The 26,062-nt window shown below is 56.6% G+C and overlaps 1 protein-coding gene across 2 annotated transcripts in view; it reads left to right on the top strand.

Annotated features, from left to right (window-relative positions):
* The window catches only part of GALNT9 (polypeptide N-acetylgalactosaminyltransferase 9), a 130,419-nt gene that overhangs the window by 28,653 nt on the left and 75,704 nt on the right, over nucleotides 1–26,062 (top strand). For both annotated transcript variants that reach the window (XM_024256802.3, XM_054528457.2), the window contains exon 2: nucleotides 15,587–15,767. In XM_024256802.3, coding sequence (XP_024112570.1) covers nucleotides 15,587–15,767 — 181 coding nt within the window. The remainder of the gene's footprint in view (nucleotides 1–15,586; nucleotides 15,768–26,062) is intronic.

Here is a 26,062-nt window from a genome sequence, read left to right as displayed (position 1 = left end):
TGCTGTGCTGTGAATGCGTCGCCCACTGCCCCCATGTGGGAAGCTTCACCCCCACCATGGCATTGGGAGGGGTCTGCAGGGCGTCTGCAGGGGCTCTGCCCTCTCCAAGGGGTTAATGCCTTTAATGTGAGAATGGGTTAGTTATGGGCGTGAGTTATCTCAGGAGTGGGTTGGTTATCTCAGGGATGGGTTAGGTGTGGTGGGAGTGGGTTAGTTATGGGAGTGAGTTATCTCAGGAGTGGGTTGGTTATCTCGGGGTGGGTCAGGTGTGGTGGGAGCAGGTTAGTTATGGGACTGGATTATCTCAGGAGTGGCTTGGTTATCAGGAGTGGGTTAGGTATGGTGGGAGCAGGTTAATTATCATAGGAGTGGGTTATCTCAGGAGTGGCTTGGTTATCTCAGTGGTGGGAATGGGTTAGTTATCATGGGAGTGGGTTATTTCAGGAGTGGCTTGGTTATCTCAGTGGTGGGAATGGGTTAGTTATCATGGGAGTGGGTTATTTCAGGAGTGGGTTGGTTATCTCAGGGGTGGGTTAGGTATGATGGGAGCAGGTTAGTTATCATGGGAGTGGGTTATCTCAGGAGTGGGTTGGTTATCAGGAGTGGGTTAGGTATGGTGGGAGTGGGTTAGTTATCATGGGAGTGGGTTATCTCAGGAGTGACTTGGTTATCTCTGAAGTGCAATGGTTATCATGGGAGTGGGTTAGTTAACTTGGGAGTGGGTTACCCTGGGAATGAGTTATCACAAGAATGGGTTGGTTATCATGAGAGTGGGTTAGTTATCTCAGGAGTGAGCTAGGTATCTTGGGAATGGCTTGGTTATCTCAGGAGTGAGTTGGTTATCGTGGGAGTGAGTTGGTTATCATGGGAGAGAATTGGTTATCATGGGAGTGGGTTAGTTAACTTGGGAGTGGGTTACCCTGGGAATGAGTTATCACAAGAATGGGTTGGTTATCATGAGAGTGGGTTAGTTATCTCAGGAGTGAGCTAGGTATCTTGGGAATGGCTTGGTTATCTCAGGAGTGAGTTGGTTATCGTGGGAGTGAGTTGGTTATCATGGGAGAGAATTGGTTATCATGGGAGTGGGTTAGTTAACTTGGGAGTGGGTTACCCTGGGAATGAGTTATCACAAGAATGGGTTGGTTATCATGAGAGTGGGTTAGTTATCTCAGGAGTGAGCTAGGTATCTTGGGAATGGCTTGGTTATCTCAGGAGTGAGTTGGTTATCGTGGGAGTGAGTTGGTTATCATGGGAGAGAATTGGTTATCTTGGGAGTGAGTTGGTAATTTTGGGAGTTGATTTTCTCAGGAGTGAGTTAGTTTTCTTGGTAGTGAGTTGGTTATTATGAGAGTGAGTTGGTTATTGTGGGATCGGCTTGGTTGTCTCAGGAGTGAGTTGGTTATCATGGAAGTGAATTGATTATCTCAGGAGTGAGTTGGTAATCTTGGGAGTTGATTTTCTCAGGAGCGAGTTAGTTTTCTTGGGAGTGAGTTGGTTATTATGAGAGTGAGTTGGTTATTGTGGGATCGGCTTGGTTGTCTCAGGAGTGAGTTGGTTATCATGGGAGTGAATTGGTTATCTTGGGAGTGAGTGGGTAATCTTGGGAGTTGGCTTTCTCAGAAGTGAGTTTTCTTGGGAGTGAGTTGGTTATTATGAGAGTGAGTTGGTTTTCATGGGAGTGTGTTGGTTATCTTGGGAGTGGCTTGCTTATCTTGGGAACGAGTTGGTTATCTCAGGAGTGAGTTGGTTCTGGTGGGAATGGCTTGGTCATCTTGGGAGAGAGTCATCTCGGAAGTGAGCTGGTTATCATGGAGTGAGTTGGTTATCTCAGGAGTGAGTTGGCTATCTCAGGAGTGGCTTGTTTATCTCGGGAGTGATTGGTTATTGTGGGAGTGGCTTGGTCATCTTGGGAGAGACTCAGTCATCTCAGAGTGAGTTGGTTATCTCGGGAGCGGCTTTATTGTCTCAGGAGTGAGTTGGTTAGTGTAGGAGTGAGTCAGTTATCATGGGAGTGAGTTGGTTATCTCGGGAGTGAGTTGGTTATCTCGGGAGTGGCTTGGTCATCTTGGGAGTGATTTGGTCATCTCTGGAGTGACTTCATTATCATGGGAGTGAGTTGGTTATCTTGGGAGTTTCTTGGTTATCCTGGGAGTGAGTTAGTTATCTTGAGTGAGTTGGTTATGATGGAAGTGGCTTGGTCATCTCAGAGTGAATTGGTTATTGTGGGAGTGACTTGGTTATGGTGGGAGTGACTTGGTTATCTTGAGAATAAGTTGGTCATCTTGGGAGTGAGTTGGTCATTATAGAGTGAGTTGGTTATCTCAGGAGTGAGTTGTTATGGTGGGAGTGGCTTGGTTATCTCGGGAGTGAGTTGATTATCTCAGGAGTGAGCTGGTTATCTTGGGAGTGAGTTGTTTTTCTCAGGTGTGGCTTGCTTATCTTGGGAGTGAGTTGGTTGTCTTGAGAGTGAGTTGGTTATTGTGGGAGTGAGTTGGTTATCATGGGAGTGAGTTGGTTATCTTGGCAGTGAGTTGGTTATGGTGGGAGTGGCTTGGTTATCTCGGGAGTGGGTTGATTATCATGGGAGTGATTTTCTTATCTCAGGAGTGAGTTGATTATCATGGGAGTGAGTGTTGGTTATGATGGGAGTGGTTTGGTTATCTCAAGAGTGAGTTGGTTATCTCGGGAGTGAGCTGGTTATCACGGGAGTGAGTTGGTCATCTTGGGAGTGACTTGGTCATCTTAGGAGTGAGTTGATTATCATGGGAGTGAGTTGGTTATCTCGGAGTGGCTTGGTCATCTTGGGAGTGAGTTGGTTATCTTGGGAGTGAGTTGGTCATCTTGGGAGTGAGTTAGTTATCATGGGAGTGAGTTTGGGTATCTCAGGAGTGAGTTGGTTGTGGTGGGAGTGACATGGTTATCTCGGGAGTGACTTGGTTATCTTGAGAGTGAATTGGTTATCTTGGGAGTGTGTTGGTTATCTCAGGCGTGCTTTGTTTTTCAGGAGTGAGTTGGTCATCTTGGGAGTGAGTTGGTTATCTTGGGAGTGAGTTAGTTATCATGGGAGTGAGTTTGGGTATCTCAGGAGTGAGTTGGTTGTATTGGGAGTGAGTTGGTTATCTTGGGAGTGAGTTGGTTATCTTGGGAGTGAGTTAGTTATCATGGGAGTGAGTTTGGGTATCTCGGGAGTGAGTTTGGGTATCTCAGGAGTGAGTTGGTTGTGTTGGGAGTGACTTGGTTATCTTGGGAGTGAGTTGGTTATCTTGGGAGTGAGTTAGTTATCATGCGAGTGAGTTTGGGTATCTCAGGAGTGAGTTGGTTGTGTTGGGAGTGACTTGGTTATCTTGGGAGTGAGTTGGTTATCTTGGGAGTGAGTTAGTTATCATGGGAGTGAGTTTGGGTATCTCGGGAGTGAGTTGGTTGTGGTGGGAGTGACTTGGTCATCTTGGGAGTGAGTTGGTTATCTTGGGAGTGAGTTAGTTATCATGGGAGTGAGTTTGGGTATCTCAGGTGTGAGTTGGTTGTGTTGGGAGTGAGTTGGTCATCTCAGGAGTGTGTTGTTTATTTCGGGAATGTGTTGGTTATCTCAGGAGTGGCTTTGTTATTTCAGAAGTGAGTTGGGTATCTCGGGAGTGAGTTGGTTTGTGTGGGAGTGGGCTCTTGATGGAAGGAGGAGTTCCGCCCTCCCCGCCCCCAGCCCCCAATGCGTGTGTGCTCTCGCCGTCCACATGGGATGACACAGCACAGAGGCCCAAGTCAGATCCGTGCCTCTTCATCTTGGACTTCCCAGCCTCCCGGAGCATGAGAAATAATGTCTTTTCTTTGCGAATTGCCACATTTGAGGAATGGTGCTGAAAGTTGGTGTGTGACAGGTCAGCTGTCACCACCAGCCTGTGACCTCAGAAGAGCAGGATGTTGAGCTTGGTTTGTTTTTCATAAAAGTTGTGGGACAGACCTTTCAAAGGCTGAGCTAATAGATGCAAATTTCCCATTATTCTCAAAATTACGTCTTATTCAGGGATGAGATGATAAGCTTGCAGTGTTGATTCTGTCTGGAGGAGGAAGCTGGGATTTCAAAGAGGAAATCTTGGGATTGATATCACGCAGCCCAGGAAGACACCCGTGAGATCTGCGGAAGAGCCCACAGCTGGGCCGTCAGCAGGTGGGGTGGTGAGCATGGACATCTCCTGCTCTTGGATCCCAGACAGACCTGTGTCCGCTGGTCTGAGTGGGCTGGACAGCTGGCGTGAGCATGAGGCTGTGCGGTCATCTCCTGGGGCTGCCGTGACAAATCACCACAGACTGCATGGCTTAGAACAACAGAAACGGACACTCTCCCTGTTCAGAGGCCCTCCCTGTTCCAGAGGCTCTCCCTGTTTGGAGGCTGTTCCCTGTTCCGGAGGCTCTCCCTGTTCCAGAGGCTCTCCCTGTTTGGAGGCTGTTCCCTGTTCCGGAGGCTCTCCCTGTTCAGAGGCTCTCCCTGTTTCAGAGGCTGTCCCTGTTCAGAGGCTCTCCCTGTTCCGGAGGCTGTCCCTGTTCTGGAGGCTCTCCCTGTTCGGAGGCTCTCCCTGTTCCGGAGGCTCTCCCTGTTCGGAGGCTCTCCCTGTTCCAGAGGCTCTCACTGTTCCGGAAGCTGTCCCTGTTCGGAGGCTCTCCCTGTTCGGAGGCTCTCCCTGTTTCGGAGGCTGTCCCTGTTCGGAGGCTCTCCCTGTTCCGGAGGCTGTCCCTGTTCCGGAGGCTGTCCCTGTTTGGAGGCTCTCCCTGTTCTGGAGGCTGTCCCTGTTCGGAGGCTGTCCCTGTTCGGAGGCTCTCCCTGTTTCGGAGGCTGTCCCTGTTCGGAGGCTCTCCCTGTTCTGGAGGCTGTCCCTGTTCCGGAGGCTGTCCCTGTTCGGAGGCTCTCCCTGTTCAGAGGCTCTCCCTGTTCCAGAGGCTCTCCCTGTTCTGGAAGCTGTCCCTGTTCGGAGGCTCTCCCTGTTCTGGAGGCTGTCCCTGTTCCGGAGGCTGTCCCTGTTTGGAGGCTCTCCCTGTTCCGGAGGCTGTCCCTGTTCGGAGGCTCTCCCTGTTCCGGAGGCTGTCCCTGTTCGGGAGGCTCTCCCTGTTCGGAGGCTCTCCCTGTTCCGGAGGCTCTCCCTGTTCGGAGGCTCTCCCTGTTCCGGAGGCTCTCACTGTTCTGGAAGCTGTCCCTGTTCGGAGGCTCTCCCTGTTCCGGAGGCTGTCCCTGTTCCGGAGGCTGTCCCTGTTCGGAGGCTCTCCCTGTTCCGGAGGCTGTCCCTGTTCCAGAGGCTGTCCCTGTTTGGAGGCTGTCCCTGTTCAGAGGCTGTCCCTGTTCGGGAGGCTCTCCCTGTTCCAGAGGCTCTCCCTGTTCTGGAGGCTCTCCCCGTTTGGAGGCCAGCGGTCCAGAATCATGGTGCTGGCTGGGCCACGCTCCCTCCACAGGCTCCAGGGGAGGATCCTTCCTGCCTCTTCCAGCTCCTGGTGACCTGGGCATCCCTGGCTGGGGGCCACATCGTTCCGGTCTCTGCCTCCACCCTCACGTGTGTGCCCCTCCTCTGCGTGTCTCTCTGTGTCTCCTCTTCTAAGAAGGACACACCATGTTTGGCTCAGAGCCCACCTGACTCCCGCACTACCTCCTCTTACCTTGATGACGTCGGCAAAGACCGTTTCCAGATAAGATCCTGTTCACAGGTCCCCAGGGCTGGGACTCTGCCTGTTTTTCTGGAGGACACAATTCAACCCACAACAGTCTGCACAGCCTTTGGCTCTCGGCCTGCATGGTGCCCGGCACTGGGCCTCTTCTTCCCTGCCTGCATGGTGCCCGGCATGGGGTTGTCGGTGAAGCCAGGGTGTTGGGGGTGGGGAAGAGCAGAGCAAACTCTCCGGGTGCCCGTCTGAAGGCCCCGCTGGCTTCCCAGGCTGGAGGCCCCATCTCCCGCCCCTGGGCCGTGGCAGCACTGGCCGCTCCCTGTGACCCCCAGTGCAGCTACAGGGACCACTGGTGGCTCCATCCCACAGTGGGTTTAGAGGGATTTGGTCTTGACAGGCCGGGTGTCTCCACACTTTTACCAGTTTCTTCATCGTTTGTCCTTTTTTCCTGGTGGGACCAAGTGATCCTGCCTCTTGGAAGGAATTCTTTGTGAAAGAAGATATGAGGCCACGCTGGAGATAAGAGACAGGGAAGATGAGAGCTCCAGAAATGCTGCCGCGAGGTGCCTACGGCGACCTTCCTCACAGGCAAAATCAGATCCGTGGGATTTTCACTTTTAGGAGCTATTAACAGATCCCTCCCGCTCCAGGGAACGTGACCAGGAAAGCCAAGCGGCTCTGACCACACCCGCCCTCCCAGAGGCTGCCCTGGGTCTGCACCTGCTCCTGCCCCGCCCTCCCAGAGGCTGCCCAGGGTCTGCACCTGCTCCTGCCCCGCCCTCCCAGAGGCTGCCCAGGGTCAGCGCCTGCTCCTGCCCTGCCCTCCCGGCTGGAAGTCCTGACCCCAGCCTCTCCTCGCTCCTGCCCTGTCCTAGTCCTGACCTCAGCCTCTGCCAGCACCTTGGCGCTACATGGCCGCTGCCACCCTGAGCAGGATGCCTGAAGCCTCTGAGACCTGGCTCCAAGGCCAGAGCCTGAGTGGGTCCCCAGCCTGGCAGCCTCAGCATCACCCAGAGGTCACCAGAGCTCCTGAGTCTCCTGCCTGATGTGCACCTGTGGATCAAACACTCCCGGAGGGGCCTGGTGGGCTGTGTTTTAACAAGGACCCTGGGTGATACAGCTGGGTTCGAGAAGCACTGTTCTCAGGCTGCTGTTCACAGAGGAGCCTCACACCATCAGGGGCCTCACCGGGCCTCAGGGGCACAGGCTGGGGGCCGTGGGGAGGCGGCTCCCATCTCTCTGCTGACTCTGGTCAGAGTCATCTGTTCATCTGACCCACCTGCTCCAGGGACAGCTCTGGGGGGAGGTCAATGGTGAAGACCTGGTGCCCCAAGAGGGCCTGTGCCCCCCCCAGTCCCATCAGCCTCACCAATATGTCCACAGTAGCCACCAGAATATCAAAGCACCGTTGGCCACGCCAGTCACAGATTCGGTGTTTGCAAATGTTCCTGCTCCCTAAAATTCATCTGTAATCCCCAAATGCTTGTGGTCTTCCATGGCTATTCACAGATGGGCTCAGAGGGGCAAGATCTTTGGTCAAACAGGACCAGCCTCCACTTCTCGTTCCAGCTCCGACTGTAGACGGGGTCCCCCGGCTTCTCGTTCTGGCCCTGACTGTATACGGGATCCCCTGGCTTCTCGTTCTGGCCCTGACTGTATACGGGGTCCCCCGGCTTCTCGTTCTGGCCCTGACCGTATACGGGGTCCCCCGGCTTCTCGTTCTGGCCCTGACCGTATACGGGGTCCCCCGGCTTCTCGTTCTGGCCCTGACTGTATACGGGATCCCCCGGCTTCTCGTTCTGGCCCTGACCGTATACGGGGTCCCCCGGCTTCTCGTTCTGGCCCTGACTGTATACGGGATCCCCTGGCTTCTCATTCTGGCCCTGACTGTAGACGGGATCCCCCGGCTTCTCGTTCTGGCCCTGACTGTATACGGGATCCCCCGGCTTCTCGTTCTGGCCCTGACTGTATACGGGATCCCCCGGCTTCTCGTTCTGGCCCTGACTGTATACGGGATCCCCCGGCTTCTCGTTCTGGCCCTGACTGTATACAGGGTCCCCTGGCTTTTCATTCTGGCTCTGAATGTGCAGGGGGTCCCCTGCCTTCTCCATCCAGCTCCAACTGTACACAGGGTCCCTACTGCTGCTTAAGTGGCACGTTGTCTACATTTTTGTGCTTTGGCGATTTCACTGTTTAGAACACCCCAAGCACAGGCTGAGGTGCTGTTGGTACCCAGGGCACAAGTGTCTGAGATGCGCCACGCAGGAAATGCGTGTGTGGAGAAGCTTGGCTCCGGCGTGGGTCATGGAGCTGTTGGCTCTAAGATCAGAATCGTCAATAGGTATTAAATAAGGCATCTTTACGCAAAAACACATGGAAAACCAAGTTACCTATTGAGGGGCTGGGGAAAGCGTGTGGCCAGAGGCTCCCGGGAGCCCAGAGCTCCCCCTGGAGTGAGCGCTTGGCAGCCACCATTCAGCACCCATGGTGTCTCTAGAACCAAAACCACTGCAAATGACAAGAACCGACCTTATTTCCCTGAGAAGCGTCAAGTGAATGCTGCCTGGAGGCCCCTCCCCTGCAGCCTCCCAGCTGCCTGAGCACCCCCCTCAGTACCCCGCGTCCCCACAAGTCAGCATCTAAAGGTTGAGGCCTGGCCGGCTCGACCCCACTGTGGGGTGAGGCTCAATTCCCTCTGATTATGGCAGCCCTGGCCCCCCCACTCCCATACCTGGTGAATGAGCTGAAACCCCAAATACCCCTTCAAGTGTGCGGAATTCCTAGGGACGTGCGTTCTGGACCCTCCCTCTACCTGTGCCATCTAGGACTCCCTCCTGGTGGGAAAATCTCTCTTTCCAGCATTTTCCGTGAAAGCCCTGCACACGTGAGGCGGCGTCCTCCGCACAGCACTCATGAGTGTCCCATGGATTCCACCGAACAACGGTGGTCCAGACTTCCCGTCTCACCAACTCCGCTCTCTCCTCACCCTCCTCCCCTTCCCTTTTCTGTGGACCCACACCCACTCCCTCGGAGCAAGCAGTGCCTCTTTCGCACACCCCACCCTGCTGGACACTGGAGCTCTGGCCCAGGAGGCGGTGGAGCCTGGTGTCCGGCTTCAGTGGGGCCTCGAGACTTTCCTTCAAAGACAAGGCTCTTCCCACGTTCTGCACAGTGTTGTAGGGTGAATGCTGGGGCCAGGGGGTCGGGCTCAGCCAGGACCAGGATGGTGCTGCCCGGCTCTGCTCCATTTCGTGTGGAGAACAGGACCTTACAGCAGGGCCCGCGAGGGAGTCAGAGACTCGAGTCCCGCCCAGCAGAGCCCATGAAGCCTTGGCTGGGCTTGACTGTGGCTCAGCGTCTCTGTCTCTTCATTGCAGGGGTGGGGAGGGAGGTCCCGCCTCTCCCATGGGATGGGGGGAGGCAGTGCCCTGGCACCCACTTGGAAGGGATCCATTCACCCACCTCGGGTGGCTTGCCAGGTACACGCTGTGAACACGAGGCGCCGGGGTAGATGGCAGGAAGGCAGGACAAAGTCCTGTCTCTTGCACGTTGAGGGGAAGCAGAGAGCGTGGCGGAGGGGACGATTTTAGATGGTGATGAGTTCTGAGTTCTGGGAGGAAAATGAGGCAGGGACTGAGGTGCCGTCACCGGGAACGGCTTCAGGTTAGAACCTGGGAGGTCTCCAGGGTGCGACCCAGAGCTGAGACCTGAGTGAGGGCAGGAAGCAGGAGCGTGGCTGGCATACTGCGAGTGAGGATGTGACCCACGAGGGCTGCAGGGGCTGGGGGCTGTGGCTGCCGTGGGGGGCCGCAGCTGCCGTGAGGAGCCGGAACCGCAAGTGCAGCAGGATTGGGGCCCATGGCTTCCAGCAGGGGAGTGGCTCTGGAACCCTCTGCAAGCTCCCACTGGCTGCTGAGTGGACAACTGCAGGTGTGGGGACAGGGAGGGGACAGGGAAGCAGGGGGGAGGAAGGGACTGAGTGCATCTGGTCTCCAGGGGTGCCAGCACAGGTGTGGCCATGGGTGCTGTGGATGTAGGCGCCATGGATGTGGGCACCGTGGATGTGAGTGCTGTGGACGTGGGTGGTGTGGACATGGGTGCTGTGGATGTGAGCACCGTGGATGTGGGTGCTGTGGACGTGGGTGGTGTGGACGTGGGTGCTGTGGATGTGGGCACCGTGGATGTGGGCACCGTGGATGTGGGTGCTATGGACATGGGTGCTGTGGATGTGGGTGCTGTGGACATGAGCAGTGTGGCTGTTTCTGCCTCTGCTTCCTCCTCCTGTGCTGTCTATTCCTGGACTGGGCAGAGGACGGCACAGAGAACAGCCTATTGGGTGGCAATGGCTCCGTAGCACAGTGCCCAGCACCCCAAGACATAGCGCGTTGCAATGGTCTTGCTTACTCCCATGGTGCCACGGGGTGGGGCCGCCTCTCACTGAGGGTCTGTGGTTTGGCCGGTCTGCTCTGCATGGCAAGGCCTCTCCTAGGGCCCAGGCTAGGCAGCCATGATGGGGGGCTCTGTGTGTGCTGAGGGCAGACAGGGCAGGCACCTGGCTCTGCAAGGTCCAGGTTGGGAACTGGGACATCATCGCTTGGGCCCTCTTTCCACAGGCAGCTCAGAGACCAAGCCCTGAGTCAGGGAGGTGGGAAATCGGCACCCCTGATGAAGCCACTGCAGAGAGGAGTGAAGAACCATGGTCAGGAACGTGGGTGCTGCTGACACTGGTGTCCCCCAGACAGCTTCTCTCAGCAGCTACGGGATGGTGACAGCACTGACTCCACCGGCTGAGGAAGAAGATCGGATCCAAGGCAGCAAAGGCTCCTTCACCCCCAGTGCACGCCCAGCGCTGGGCTCAGGGCCCCTGTGCTCCATCTCCACCATCTGCACAGTCCTGGGATGGGGACTCAGTGGTGACCCACCTGTGACCAAGGAGGACCCTCAGCTAGGAGAAGTCAGGCAGCTCGGCGGCAGCAGCATCTGAACTAGGGGCTACTTGGTTCTCCTAAGCACAGATGCAGTGGTGAGGGGAAGCATGAAGCTGCAGGGTGGAGGGAGGATGGGAATGGCAGCCTCTCTCTTCAAAACACACTTATTTGGAGGCCTGGCAACCGTCACTTCCTCCACAAGGAAGCTGTGAGCAGCGGCGTGGCCGGGGTGTCCCCTAACCCCCACGCAAGTGACTGGGGACCACAGCAAGTAGACAGGCCAGTGAAGGCCCAGCTCCTCCACTCCTTCTGGCCAATGAAGCAGATTCAGGCAAAGCTGGGGGTGTCTGCCAAGTCCCCTTAGCTGTGTAACGTGACACTCACCGGTTCCAGGGATTAGGATGTGGACAGTTTTGGGGCTGCTGCCAACCACATAAAGTATAACCAGTTTGCCATTCATGCAAGGCAGGGGCGACTGGAGAACAAGAAGCATCCTTTGGGATTAAATATATGACAACAAAACCAATTCAATGGACAGGCTAATTGACAACATGGCACGACAAAAGATCAAGCCGATGAGATGAAAACCAAGAGAATGAAAATGAAGAATGAAGCGTCGGGAGGCAGAAGATAAACTGGGAGGGGAAACGTTCACTTAACAGGGGTTACAGAAGAGAAAACAGGAATGGCAGATGGGAATACAGTCACATTATTAACAGAACAAACTTCCTGGAGCTGAACGTCGGCATGAGTATGGATTGCCAAGCATGACTGTGATTCACTGTAAGATATGCCCTGACCAAATCTAGGATCCCAACAACAAAAAAAATCAGTTTCCAGAGACAGGCAGAAACAAAATGCTAGTCTGAAGAAGAAAGAGGGTCCCGCTGACCTCAGAACGCAGGCAGGCAGCACTGGGCACTGCATGAGGGGAAAAAAGCCGTCAAACCTGGAATTCTATACCCAGCACAATTATCAAGCCAGCATGAGGAGCAATGAAAGAGACTTCCAGACATTTGAGGGCTCAGGAGGTTTACTTTCCACACAACCCTTCTTCAGTCTTTAGGGATATACTTCAGTGGGATGAAGAGGACCTCCAGGACCCGAGCAGACGTGGGATTCACAGGGCAATGGAGCCCACCCAGGCTTAGAGTGAGGAGGGCCCGGGGATGGCTGCTGGGCAAATGACTGATACAAAGGGACCCAGGAGTGAGAAGGCCATGAGGCAAGGGCGCTGAGGGCCGACCTGCAGTTGGGAATGTCTCTGGGAATATGGGGCTGTGACCCTGGTCACATCGCCAGGAGGCCCGAGCTCACACGGAAGCAGAGCGTAGCTGTCGGGAAGAACTGTTCCATGCCACGTTGCCTGGGTTCAAACATGGTTCTGATGCTGACCAGCCCTGTGACCTTGTGTGTGTTGCCTGACCTCTCCAAGCCTCAGTTTCCTCATCTGCAAAATGGGGTGAAATACAGAACCTACGTCCCAGGGGTGTTGTGGGGAATGACACGTTAGTACATGTGAAGGACGCTTGCTCGGTAGATATTATTATTGTTATTAATTATCTTCGTGTCTGGTCTAAAAGGGCATATGAAAAGTCAAGATCCAAACCTAAAACAAGTCAAAATATGCATAATTCTGGGAAATTAATAGCGTAACAGGAAAATCAATGATATTGTCTTGACCTTTGAAAGTTCTTCATTAAGTAGCACAGGTTTAGTGGGTGATAGAATTATATTTCTGTCGTAGTGTCCACACCGTGCTGGTGCCATGCTGTAACTACGTAATCCTGATGTGGGCATGTCAATTTGCTGCTTTTCTTTCTTTCTTTTTTTGAGACGGAGACTTGCTCACTCTGTGGCCCAGGCTGGAGTGCAGTGGTGCTATCTCAGCTCATTGCAACCTCCACCTCCTGGACCCAAGCGATTCTCCTGCCTCAGCCTCCCGTGTAGCTGGGATTACAGGTGCTCACCACCATGCCCGGCTAATTTTTAGATTTTTAGTAGAGACAGAGTTTCACCATGTTGGTCAGGCTGGTCTCCAACTCCTGACCTCAAGTGTTCTGCCCGCCCCAGCCTCCCAAAGTGCGGGAATTGCAGGCGTGAGCCACCGCGCCCAGCCCGCTTCGCATTTCAGAACCACCCTGTCATCAAGTCCTGAGGACACTCACTCACAGTGATGGAGCCGAGCGTGGGTGTCACAGATGCCTTTAGGGACGTAAAAGTAGTGGCACAGCTGAGCGGCAGGTGGATCGGGGCGCCCATTTCTCATCTGATGAGGCAGGGAGTCTAGAGATGCTGGCTAGAGTCGAAGCTTCCAGAAATAGAGGCTTAAGTGTTCCTTTTGAGGCCACCAAGTTAACCACACAATCACTAAAAATAACAGCTAAGAAAAATCAAGGGAAGGAGGAGGGGGCAGGGGAAGAAGGTGGGGTGAAAACGGGCTCAACCCCTCATTTTTCATGCCAAGAAGTCAGGGGACCTCGTCTCAGGCTGACGAGGCGGGACCTGGATCTGCAGCAGACACAGTGCAAAGGACTCATCAGAAAAGGGCATCTCCTCTGAAGTGTGGCGCTTGGAGAGGAGACAGAGCACACAGATGTTAACTCTCCGTTTCATGATTTTCTGGATTGTTTGAATTTTTCAACGCGTGCATATTTTATTTTACAAGTGAAAAAGTAAAGCCCCAACGCCGGGCATCGGGCAGCCGTCTGGAACCACGCTCAGCCACCCTCCTGCCCCCAACGCTGGGCATCGGGCAGCCGTCCGGAACCACGCTCAGCCACCCTCCTGCCCCCAACGCCGGGCATCGCGCAGCCGTCTGGAACCATGCTCAGCCACTCTCCTTCCCCCAACGCCGGGCATCGGGCAGCCGTCCGGAATCACGCTCAGCCACCCTCCTGCCAGGTCCAACGCCGGGCATCGGGCAGCCATCCGGAACCACGCTTAGCTACCCTCTGGCCAGGCGGCCAATCCCCACCTGAGGCCTGAGCCCCGCGGATGATGAGGTGTCTCTCTCTCGAGTTAGAAGCTGCTGTGCCTGCCTCTGGGAGACATCCAATTCCAGACTTTCCAAAGTGAAAAATGCAAGTGCAGTATCGATATTTTAAAATAGCATGATTACATATTTATCTCGCAGGATTAAAATAAGAAGGGGAAGTGATTTGTGTCATTTTTCAATTCTACGTCCAATCTGTATCCTTCAGTCCTACATGAATACGAACACTTTGTTTACTCATTTAAAATGGAATATTCCAGAAAGTCCAGAAGTTCTGGGAGGCTCAAAGCCTCGGCTCTGCTGAGGGGAGAAAGCCACTCACTGCCCTGTGGGGGTAGAGGGTCACAGACTGGAATCTTCCCAGGGCATCGGTCCCTCCCTCCCCGGAACAGGAATCCTACAGAGATCCCACCAGGCCCCAGGAGCTGGCACTGCAAGAGAAGGGCCCCTCCCACGCAGGCAGCTGTGGGACGTCAGCATCGGGTATTTAGCAAGTTTGCGTTTCCACTGGCCTTCCTCCGAGGACCAGAGACCTCTCTGTGCAAGCTGACAAAAGGCAGCCCAGCCTCAGGGGTCCATGCCTCCTCTTTCTGGCTTAAAACTACTGCCCAGGCACCCGCCCCCAAATCCAAGATGCCCCAGAGACTCCCAGCTCAGAGACAGCCAATGGTGCCATCTTTGTGGAGACATCCCTCTCACCCCTGTCCCCCTGGGAACAGCATCTCCAAGCTGCGTCCACTTGCCCAGCACAATTGAGCACCTAGAACTTTCCCTGGCCTGGCCCCCTTGGGCACCCGCTCCACACGCCCTGACCAAGCCATGGAGCCTCCCTGTCAGCCCAGAAGTTCCACCGGCTCCTTTCCAGTTGACACTGCCCCACCCCGGGGTCCCCGTCCTGCCCCGATGGCCATGGGGTAGGTTGTGATTCCATCTGTTCTTGAACCTCACGCCGGCAGCCACACGGGATGAGGTCTCCTGTGTTGATTCTTTGGCTTGGCGTCATGTGTGTGAGCCACGTCTCAGCGGCTGCCCGTGTCGATGGCTCGGTTCTTCCTACCCAAGAGTAGCAGCACGCATGTGGATGTGTGTTCAGCTCAAGTTACACAGACGGATGATGTCAAGGGTTGGTGGGGATGGTGGAAGTGGCGTGGCGTTTAAAACACCTAATCTTAGAGTCGTTGCAATTTTTGAGTTAATATTATTAACATTAGTAGGCCTGATCGTCAGAGCAGTTTTGGGCTGATAGAGACTGAGCAGAGTTCCCACATACTCCGCCCCGCAGGCACAGCGCCTGGGTGTGAACGTGTGTGACTATGTCACCGTTGATGAGCCGATGCCGCCCGATGCAGGCGACTCACTGAGGGCCGTGGCTCATGGGGCGGGGGGGGGGGGGGCTCACTCGATGTCACACCTGCTATGGGTTTGGACAATTGCGTAAGAACAAGTATTGGCTGGTGCAGTGACTCACGCCTGTAATCCCAGCACTTTGGGAGGCCTAGGTACGTGGATCACTTGAGGTCAGGAGTTCAAGACCAGCCTGACCAACACGGTGAAACCCTGTCTCCACTAAAAATACAAAAATTTGCCGGTTGTGGAGGTGCACCCATCTACTCAGGAGGCTGAGGTGGGAGGATCGCTTGAGCCTGGGAGGTCCAGGCTGCAGTAGGCTGAGACTGTGCCACTGCACTGCAGCCTGGGTGACAGAGCAAGACCCTGAATCAAAAAATACATAATAATAACAGATATCCACCGTTGCGGCATCACAGAGTCCACTGCCCTCAACGCCTCATGCACCTCCCATTCATCCCTCCCTCTTCCGCCTGGCACCGCCCTCTCACTCTGCGCACAGGCTTGCACTTTCTGGAATGTCCTGAGCTAGCAGCCTGCCATCTGCAGGGAGTTTGCTGGGCTTGTACCGGGGGGAAGCGGCCGTCGGGGAGAGGGGCGGGAGGGGCGTCTCCTGGGTGCAGACGCAGCGTGTCCTGGGCCTGCCTGACCTCCCTCTCTTCCTTTCCCCCAGGCCTCGCCAAGCCCATCGGCCTGGTGGAGGGGCCAGGAGGCCTGGGCCAGGGCGGCTTGGCGGCCACCCTGCGTGATGACGGCCAGGAGGCGGAAGGCAAGTATGAGGAGTACGGCTACAACGCTCAGCTCAGCGACCGCATCTCCCTGGATCGGAGCATCCCCGACTACCGGCCCAGAAAGTGAGTGAGTGACAGCTTCCCCTCCCCCCACGCCCGCCGGGGAAGTGACTGCCCCCCATGTCGGCCGGGGAAGTGAGCGCCCCCCATGCTGGCCGGGGAAGTGAGCGCCCCCCATGCTGGCCGGGGAAGTGAGCGCCCCCCATGCTGGCCGGGGAAGTGAGCGCCCCCCCATGCTGGCCGGGGAAGTGAGCGCCCCCCATGCTGGCCGGGAAAGTGAGCGCCCCCCACGCCCGCCGGGGAAGTGACTGCCCCCCATGCTGGCCGGGGAAGTGAGCGCCCCCCCATGCTGGCCAGGGACCGCCCCCACAAGCTGCGGGCTCCTGGGAGAAATGCACAAAGGTCTGCTGTGGGAAAGTGGAGCAGTCAGGAGCCCCCACCTGTGGGGCCCTCCTGCCTCCTCTGTCTTCCCTGTCTCTCTCTGTCTCTCCCTCTCTCCTTCTCTCAATCTCTCTGTATCTCTGTCTTTCTCTGTGTGTCTCTCCCCCTCCCCCACTTTTGGCTGCGGGCATCCTTCCCAGGGCCTAGCCCCAGGTTTGGGGCACCCCTGCCATAGCTGCATCTGGGGATCGCGGAAGCTGGGCTGAAGCTGGGCTCACGCAGCACAGGCGCCCTGTGTCAGGCCCTGCCAGTCCTGGTCCCACCTGCTGTGGCCTCAGTCACTGCTGAGCTGGGTGTCACTTGTGTCTGAAGCCAAGGGCATTCCCATTCCATCAGTGGCCTGCGCACCTCCTATCCTGTCGCCCCCAGGCTGCAAAAGCGGGTGAATCAGGAGCCAGGCCCTGGCAGCCACGGCTTTGCTTCAGCGCCACTCAGGATGGAGCCTGGTCTCTGACCCTCACACCCACCCTGAGGGAGCAGCCGCGACAAGCGCCAGATTAATTGGCATCGTTGCTCGGATAAAGTTAGGCTGAGCTTGGCCTCTGGGCCTGGGAGCGACTGGCAGGCTTGGCCAGCCCCTCCTGCGCCTCTATCCGCAGAGCCCAGCCCACGACAGGATGCTCCCTGGGAGGGCCCCTGGTGGCGTTGTCCTGCAGAAACCGGGCGCTCAGGGCTGCCCAGTGGGGCCATGTTGTCATCGTGGGGTGGTGGCAGGTGGCCTCAGCCACACTTGCCGCCTCCTGGAGCTGCCTGAGGGAGGGCAGGCAGGAGTGCAGCCCCCTCTGCAGCTCCTGGTGTGGTCAGCCTGCCCCACCCACCAGGGGACCCTGACACCAGGATTCTTGGGCCAGGAGCTCATTTGAGATGGGGATGGGGAGGCTGGCAGGGAAGAGAGGGGAGGAGGAAAGGCGTGTCTCAGCCCCATTCCATTCCTTGTGACTCAGGCAGTGGTTCCCAGGGCGTTCACTTACCTGCTCTGGGGTTCCCTGCGTGTGGACAGAGGGAGGCGAGATGGCTGGACAGGCCTGCAGGGTCCGGGGGTGCAGGGAGTGCCCCGGGCCGCGTGGAGATTGTTGGTGCAGGAACCCGGAGCTCCCTGTTCTAGCCAGGTGGGGCCCACTTCACACCTTTCCCACAAATGCATGCTGGGAACTGATTCTAGGTGTGATGAAGCTTCCTTAGACAGCACAGCAGTGCGGGTGAGGCGTGCCCAGCTCCCGAGGCTCTGATTCTTCCTGGAGGGGGTCTCCACGAGTCCTTTAGACAAACAGGGCTGAGGCCTGGGCATGGAGGCTTCGGCACCTCAGCCACATCCAGAGTGTGACAACATTATTTTATTTTCATTCTACTTATTTTCATGGTTACCGTGATTTAACACAAGTGATGCCAGCTTTCCATTTGCAGAGGTGAAATGAAGATTCCCTTTCAAATAAAAAATGCATTTAGTTTTAAAATAGGCCAATTTAAAGAAACATGCTCCATAAATAAGAACACAGTGGTGTTTTCATGTGGCGCCAGCTACAGGCATGGGGCTGGAATGACTTCGGTTTGGAAAGCGGCTCGTGCATGTTAGCCAGCCTGTGCACTGAGGGTGCACAGTGTGTGTGTGCACGTGTGTGCGCGGGTGGATGCGGGTGTATGCATGTGCACATGCATGTGTGTGTGCAGGCGTGTGTGTGTGTGTGTGGTTTTTGAACGCTCCTGTGTGTCCTGAATTTTGAGGTGAAGTCTGTTTGCTGTCAGGGCTACCCCCACTGCTGGAGTGAGCACCGTTCTTGGCTGTGAGCCTCCAGGCAGCTGTTGTGCGGCGGGAAGACCCCCAAGACCACCTTGACGGTCCACAACTTGCTAGAAGGACGGACAGAGCCCAGACAGGCTGCTTTTCCCTGCTGTGGGTTCTCACGGCAGAGGACATGGGTTAAAGTCAGCAGAGGGAAGATTCCCAGGCAGGGCCCAGGAAAGGCTGGGCGCGAGCTCCCAGGTGTCCCCTTCCGGGGGCTCCCGTGGACTTGATTCTCTGGCACCCATGGGTGACAACACGTGCCAAGCGAGGCCAGCCAGGAGCCCCCGAGCCTCGGTGTCCAGGGTCCTCACCGGGCTGGTGTCGTGGACATGGCTGACCTCGGTCTCCAACCTCCAGAGGTCAAGCTGATGCCGTGAGGCCAAGTGCCCACCATAAATCCCGCCATTGCACAGACCAACTGGGGCGGCCAAGGCCAGGTGAGCAGGGCTGTCCTCTCCGGCAGGAGGTTCCAGGGCAGGGAGGGGCCAGATGCAGATGCTCATGGTGTGGAGGAGCCAGCTGCCAAGTTAACCCTTTCCTGCTCACAGCAACAGTGGAAACATCAGAGCCATCTGGCAGAGGAAGGTCCCCAAGTGCCCCGCCCCTGTCCCCATCATTCCTCCCGTCATCTGGGAGGCTTCCAGACATGAGAAAGGGGCGACCCAGGCCCCACTCTCCCGGCCTGCCTGTTTTATCTCCTAGCTCTTGCTGTAAGGGAGGAAGGCTGCGTCCGGCACTGGTTTTTGAATCCCTGCAGGCCCTCAGTCCCCTGTGGAATCCTCTGGAGGATCCCAGCACCACTGTGCGTGACCTTGGTCTTGTTGGCAGGTGGGGGCCCTGTGCGTCGTGGGGTCCAGTCGTGGGGGCTGGGTCGTCTCTGAGTCAGGACTAAACCCGAGGTGGGGGTGAAGCCCTGTGTGACCCTCTGCATCCCCCCGAGGTTCGTTTTCCAGAGGCCTGGGAGTCTGGACCCGGCTGCTGAGCCAGTGCAGGGCGGGCGAGGGTCTCTCGGGTCCCGTCCTCCCCCCATATCAAGGGGTGGCTTTTCTAGCATAGACGTGGGCCTGCGTGTCACAGATGGTTGTCACTTGCCTCCTGAGGTCCAGTCCCGGCTCCAGGTGGAAGTCCACACCCCTCGCTCTGATCCATTTCGGCCCAGCTGCAGATCCCGCGGCCCAGGTCTAAACCAGTCAGAGCGTGAAGGTCACCCCAGACCTAGGGGGTTGGCTCAGGGCTGGTCAGGTGGTTTAAGCCAGTCCACTCAGAGTGAATTCTGGAATTACCAGGGGGCCGTCAAGAAAAAAACAGGCAGCCTTTTCCCACAAGATGAAACCAAGGCTGGGAGCTGGGGGAGCTGCAGCCACTTTATCATCAAGAGGGGAGAGCTTGGAGCTTCTAGGGTCCCCCACGAAACCCAAGAAGGGGCTGGTGTCTGAACACCTAGATCCAACTGTTCCCGAAGCAGACCCACTTGGCTTTGCAATAAATTAGCACATGCGTGCACACACACAGAGGCACGCACACACGTACATACACACATGCACACACACATGCGTGCACACACACACATGCACACACGTATTTTTATTTTTTTGTTTAAGCACATCTGAATTGGGTTTTCTGTTCTTAGAGCCACAGGGGTCCCATTGGATTCCCCCTCTGTGGGATGTGGGACCCCAGGCCTGGGCTTGCTGTAGTGGGGCTGATTCCCCCTCTGTGGGATCGGGGACCCCCAGGCCTGGCCTTGCTGTAGTGGGGCTGATTCCTCCTCTGTGGGATCGGGGACCCCCAGGCCTGAGCTTGCTGTAGTGGAGCTGATTCCTCCTCTGTGGGATTGGGGACCCCCAGGCCTGGGCTTGCTATAGTGGGGCTGATTCCTTCTCTGTGGGATCGGGGACCCCCAGGCCTGGGCTCGCTGCACAGTGGGGGCTCTTGCTCTCCTTTTGAGGGTTCAGCATCCTGCTGCCTCCCCCCAGGTGTGGGTGGCCCCTGCTGTAGGAAACCTGTCTGCCGAGATAAAGTCTGGCAGAAGTGGCCAGTCCCAGCTTTGTTCTTATGTCACAGAAGACGACATCGGGATGAACCTTGACAGAGCTGGCATTTGCTCTATACCCTCGCTGATAGAAACCCAGTTTATAGATACTCTGGTTTGAAGGCACACAGCTCTCTGCCTCCTGAATTAGAGAATGTGAATTTTATATAGATATTTACACATGTATTTATATCCCATTTCTTTCCCAAAAAAAGTGAGGAGGCTTTGACACCAGTGACACACACACCCCACACCCAGCCCACCCCTGCACATGTGGCTGAGAAGCTCGACTCGAAGGAGGCCTCCTGGCCCCTCGCCTGCCCCTCACAAACCCTGCTCACAGTCTCTGAGGCTCCACGCCTAGCCTGGAGCTTCCCCGGTGCCTGCGGAATGGATCACAGGGAATTGTTCATGTGCAACAGCCCTCACAAGCGTACCACTTAGAACGCAGACCCCGGTGGACGCAGGGTCTTATCCATCTTCCCGGGAACCACTTTCCTAAAAGGAGCTTGGGTGGAGAGAACTGAACCCGGCACGGCTCAGCGAGTGTGGCTGGGAAGCATCTCCACGGTGCCCGGTCTTTCCCTGGGGTCATTGAAGAACCGCTGGCTGCAGGGGGCTGGCTGCAGACCACACATTGCTCCCTTAATCCCTGCAGCAAAGCTTAGAGGCAGAGCCTCTTATTGTCCCATTTTACACATGGGGAAACTGAGGCAGGAAAGGTTAAGTCTTGTTATTCAGATGCCACAAAGAGTAGGTGGCAGAGCGGGGACATGGAGTCTAGAGATTTGGCAGAAAAAGAGTGGAAACCTCAGTCATTCTGAGGGACCAGACGGGGGTGCAGGCTGAAAGCTGAGCCCCGGAGGGGCTGGGGGGCCACCCTGAGGGGTCTCTTCCCCGGGATCTTATCTCCCTCTGGGGCGGGCTCTGTCCCACTCCTTCCTCTGCTGGCTCAGGAGTCGGGGAGCTCTGCCTCCTTTCCACAGCTGCCGCCTGCCAGCCTCGTCCCGACTCTGGGCTGGGGGCACGGCCTGCCTCCGTCTCCAGTCCTCCGGGGAGGACGTGGGGCCCCCTTCCCCTAACCGCTCTCAGAAGCTTCCACACGGGCCACTTCTGGACACTTTGCTTCACAGACACAGACAGGGCAGCGGCAGAACTTGCAGATTACAAGCTTCTGTTTTTACCCAGAGTCTCCATGCTGCCAGGCTGCAGGTCCTCAGGAATGCCTGTGGGGCACATCTGTCTCCAGGACCTCCTGTGAGTGCCTCCTGTCCTTCAGGCATCTCCTCACCTTGGAGAAGAGACATTTGTGTCCCTCATCTTCCAAAAAGAAACCCCTTACTGCTGGCCATCCTGATAGTTCAGTCAGTAAGACATAAAATCCAATGAGAAATGGCTCAACCCAAAAAGGGAATCTGTTGACTCAGGCAACTGAAAGGTGGGGCTTCAGGCATGGCTTGATCTTCAACCCAAAAAGGGAATCTGTTGACTCAGGCAACTGAAAGGTGGGGCTTCAGGCATGGCTTGATCTAGGGGATAGTCCAGCCCCTGCCTGCTGTCAGGTTAGATGTACCTTGACTGTCTTAGGATCCTCGCAGGAAATTGATGGTGCCCTCACGTGGACACAGGCAGAATCCAGGAGACCTGGTGGACACTGGGCATCCAGGAAGTGAATTCAGGAGATCTGGCGGACACTGGGCATCCAGGAAGTGGATCCAGGAGACCCAGCAGACACTGGGCATCCAGGAAGTGAATCCAGGAGACCTGGAGGACACTGGGCATTCAGGCAGGGACCACAGTGAATCCAGGAGACCCGGCAGACACTGGGCATCCAGGCAGTGACCACGGTGAATCCAGGAGACCCGGCGGACACTGGGCATCCAGGAATTGGATCCAGGAAGTGACCGCACTGGGATGTTCTTCTCTCCATGGCCTGAAGGGATGGGGTGAGAATCACAGGTGCCCAGCAAGAGCTGGAGCTGCAGAGAGAGGACAGGGGGTAGGGACAGTAACTCTGGAGAGAAGAAACCACTGCCAAGACTGTGGGGAGGGGACAGGGGATGCCCCTCACTCCTTCCACCCTCCAGGCTGTGGGGCTGCCTCCCAGAACTGAACCCAACAGAAGCTGGAGGGCGCAGGAGTCTGGGAGGAAGCCCACAGCGGTCGCACAGGGGACAGCATGGGGCTGGGCAGAGCAGAGCCTGGGCTCAGGGAGGGGAGATCCCAGGGAGGGACCGGCCCAGCTCTGTCCTCAGGCTCCAAGCGTAGCAGCTGCAGCCAGCCGTCCCCACTGAGGACTTTGGACTGTCCAGCAACCATGCAAGCGAAAGTCTCAGGCGACTTTCATTGGCCCATAGTGGGTCACGTGCTTGTCTGGGACCCAGTCACAGCCAGCAGTCTGGGGAATGCCGTTCACTGATTGGTCAAGCCTTGTTAGGCCTTCCCTGTGGGAAATAAGACTAAATCCACATTGTAGGGGGCTGGGGAGCAGAGCAGCCGGGGAGCAGCCCCAGCAGAAACCTGGGTTACTGGGGAACGCAGAGCCCCCCGTCAGCCCCTGCCGTCCCACACGCGGCCCTCTCTAGCCCTCTGCGGTGACAGTCACCATGCCGTGGGGTCTGATGGTAGCCACTGGAGGCGGAGTCCTGTTGGGATGGGATGGGCTGGGCTGGGTGATGGGGCAGAGGCCTCCCCGGGGGCGGGCCAACATCCACACCAGGAGGCAGTGACACTTTCTGTAATGCGTCAGGGCAGAGTTGGGACCTTCAGGGACACCGAATCGCACTCTAGAAGTGACTTCGGGCAGCGAGCTTGCATGTCCCTGACCTCCTGTGGTCCTCAGCTGTGGGGCCGACAGCTCCAGGCTCCCCAGGCACCAGGAGGGGTCCCTGCCTGCCCGAGCCCGAGCGGCGTGTGCCATGGGAACACCCTTTGGTGTTGGCAGCAGTCGGGTCTTCTGTCCCGGGATGGAAGAGCACGCAGAGAAGGGACGCTAAAGTGAGCCCTCCCGATTCCCCTAAACCAGCGGCTGGAGACACATCCAAACGGCGGGCCCCAGCCCCGGGGAGGGCAACTCAGCCTCCACTTCCTCTTGGCTTTCTCCACCGCCCTGAGTCACTGGCCCGCAGGTGTTGGGGACAGTGGGCTCCGGGTCTGGAATGGTTTCTCTGGCCGTGTCAGCACCGGCTCCCGGGGAGGCTGCCTGGCTCAGACCCTCCTGGGCGGGGGCTGTGGGTGTAGAGATGACACCATCAGGTTAGGGGCCTCCTGTTCCAGCCTGCTGTGCTGTTTTTAAGTCCTCAAATAACTTGTATGTTTGATGCCTGATTATTTTATTTTTGGTATTTATTTAAACTCAGAAGTCTGGATTATCCATACCTTGAGACATACGCAGAGAGCGCGACGCGGCACCCACACTGTGGTAGGAAGGAGGTTTAAACAGGGTCTTGTGACGCGGCGCCCACGCTATGGTGGGAAGGAGGTCCTGGATGGCTTTAACCCCCACTCCCAGCCCCCGGGGGCCTCGGGGAGCCCAGCAGCCCGGCCGCTGCCTACTGTCCCCGGGGCTTCCCCAGAGCCCGCAGGGGCCAGAGAGAGGAGTTAGAACGGGGAGGAGCAGTTTAGAAAAACCAGAGAGGGTGTGGGAGTGAGGGGGAGGGGGCCGGGGCTGGGGGAGGACCTCAGAGCTGCTGGCTGTGGTCAGAGCGCCACTGACCGGGTGGCTTATAAACAACACCAGGAGTTTCTCACTGTTCTCGAGGCCGGAAGTGCAAGATCAGGGTGCCGGTGGGGTGGGGCCTGGCGCAGGGTCTCTGCCAGGTTGTCAGCAGCTGTCCCCTCCTATCCTCATGGAGTGAAATAGGCGAGGGAGCTTGGGACTCCCTTGAATATGGCACGAATCCCATTTCCCAAGGTTCCCTTCCAGAACCTACGCGCCTTCAGGGTGGCTGTGTGAAGGTGAGTTGCTTCTGGCCCACTGCTGCCAGCAGAGCTGGGGCCGCAGGGGAGCCTCCAGCAGTTCTGGAGCTGCCAGGCTGTGAGGCAGCCCACATACTTCACACCGGGAGTCGACCTGGAGGGGCCCTGGGGCAGCACGAAGAGAGGCATCCTGCCAGTCCCAGCGCTCCAGCCGCAACCCAGAACCACCCAGCAGGTCTGCCCCAGTGCCAACCCCAGCAACCATGGCAGAAAGTCACACGACGGTCTGGTCGCTGCACGAAGCCACATGCTGGAGGCCGGCTATGCAACAAGGACAGGGACATGGGCGAGGAAGGGCTCAGACTGGACGTGGCATCACGGTGACACGTGGGCATGTGATGTTAGCAGGGGTCTGTGGGAGTCTTCCATCCCCTGCAAGCAGCCACAGAAGCTGCGTCTTGTCCCACGTGGGTGGGTGTGCCTGGCCGTTGCAGGCCCCAGCAAGCGTCCATGGAAGATTAAAGAAGTAAACAAAAGCAAGCTCAGCCGGGCCCACTCGAAACTCAGACTTGGATTCCCTGCATGGCTTTAACCCCTCAGAGGCCAACTATCCCGGCAGCAACTGCCCTGCTGATTGGTTTGGTTTGACAGGGCTGGTCATTGGAAACACACATAGAATGTAGGAGTGTGTGTGTGTGTGTGCGCGCACGCACATGCCTGTACATGCGCATGTGTGTCTGCGTGTACATGTGTGCATGTATCCGTGTGTGCCCACAGACGTGCATGTGTGCACATGTGTGTGATGTGCGTCCATGTGTGTGTCCACAGGTGTGTGTGCATGTGTGCACGTGTGTGATGTGTGTGCATGTATGCGTGTGTGTGTGCATGTGTGTGTGTGTTACCAACAGGTGATTCCATCCACTTTCAAACGCAACTCCTCGCCACTTTCTCCATTAGCTGCGTTACTGATTTCTCTTTGTCAGACGGTAGAGGCTTTTCTAATTAGGCAGTGGCTTTAATTATGCCACAAAGCACATAACATAGGTCTTGATTATTAAGACTGGCCCATGGGATAATGAAAGGAAGACTGGCAAATACAAATTAAGCAGAATCATAAAAATGAATGACCTTATCCGAGAAGCCGTCCTACATCCCAGCACAGTAACATGCCCCTGCTCTGTGTTTGTGGACTCTTCATGCATATTAATTGTTTAAGCCTGAGCAGCCTGGCTGTCAGCTCTAATAGGTGCAGATTTACTGGATGGCGCTTTGAGGAGCTGGGAGCAGGTACCTTAGCCCAGTCCAGATTCCTGATGAAGCTGCTCTGTCTAAAGCCTCCTGCATCTCGGGTCTGTGATGGGAAGGGAGTAGATGTGGACAGTGAGGATGGGAGAAGCCAGGCACCATCGTGGAGATATGTGGCGAGCCATGTGGCTTTTCTGCAGGGACAGCTACCAGGTTTCTTTCCTCATCAAGGTTGGGAGCTGCGGCTGGTTCCCCAGCTGACATCTTCCTGTTTCACCCGTGCCCGGCTCCGTCCAGGCCTGGGGTCTGTGCCCTGGGAAGGAAATGTCTCAGGGGGAGTGGGACCCCTGGGTGAGCTCAAGGGGAATGCACTCCCACTGGGTGGTGTTTGCCTTTGAAGCAGCTCTGCGGGCCTCTCCGGGCACAACTTTAAGCAAGCTTGTCCTTGGTTCATGGAATCCAAACCGGAAAGCTGAGGTTCCTGCCCTGTGGCTTCCTGCTGCAATGTGGATTCACTGGGACCTGTGGGGCAAAGCCCGCTTGATGCCGGGCAGCCCTGGACTCTCTAAGCAGAAAGAGCCTTCTCAGGCCTGGGATCTAGCTCCCATACACACACCTGGGCACACGCACGTGCTCACACAGGCTCTCACCCACAGACCCAGCACACACCTGGAGACAGATGGACCCCAGACGGACCCCGGTGGCCCAGCTGAGGCGCTCGTATCACCCAGGGCTCCTGTTCACAAGGCGAAGGGCACGCACCGATCGCAGACAATCCCTTCCACACAGACTTGAATAATGTGGGTTTCATTTGCACGAAATCCACCTGGGCTGGACCAGGACTCCTTCAACAGCAAGTGACAGAAAATCCATCTCAAATTGGCTCAAGCTAGAAAGAGAGGCAGTGGGGAGAGAGACAGAGAAGGAGGGAGGGAGGGA

Source organism: Pongo abelii, chromosome 10 (assembly GCF_028885655.2).
Source record: "Pongo abelii isolate AG06213 chromosome 10, NHGRI_mPonAbe1-v2.0_pri, whole genome shotgun sequence".
Lineage (NCBI taxonomy): Eukaryota > Metazoa > Chordata > Mammalia > Primates > Hominidae > Pongo > Pongo abelii.
The sequence above is the reverse complement of the archived record's forward strand: the minus strand, read 5'-3'. Positions and strand labels throughout refer to the sequence as shown.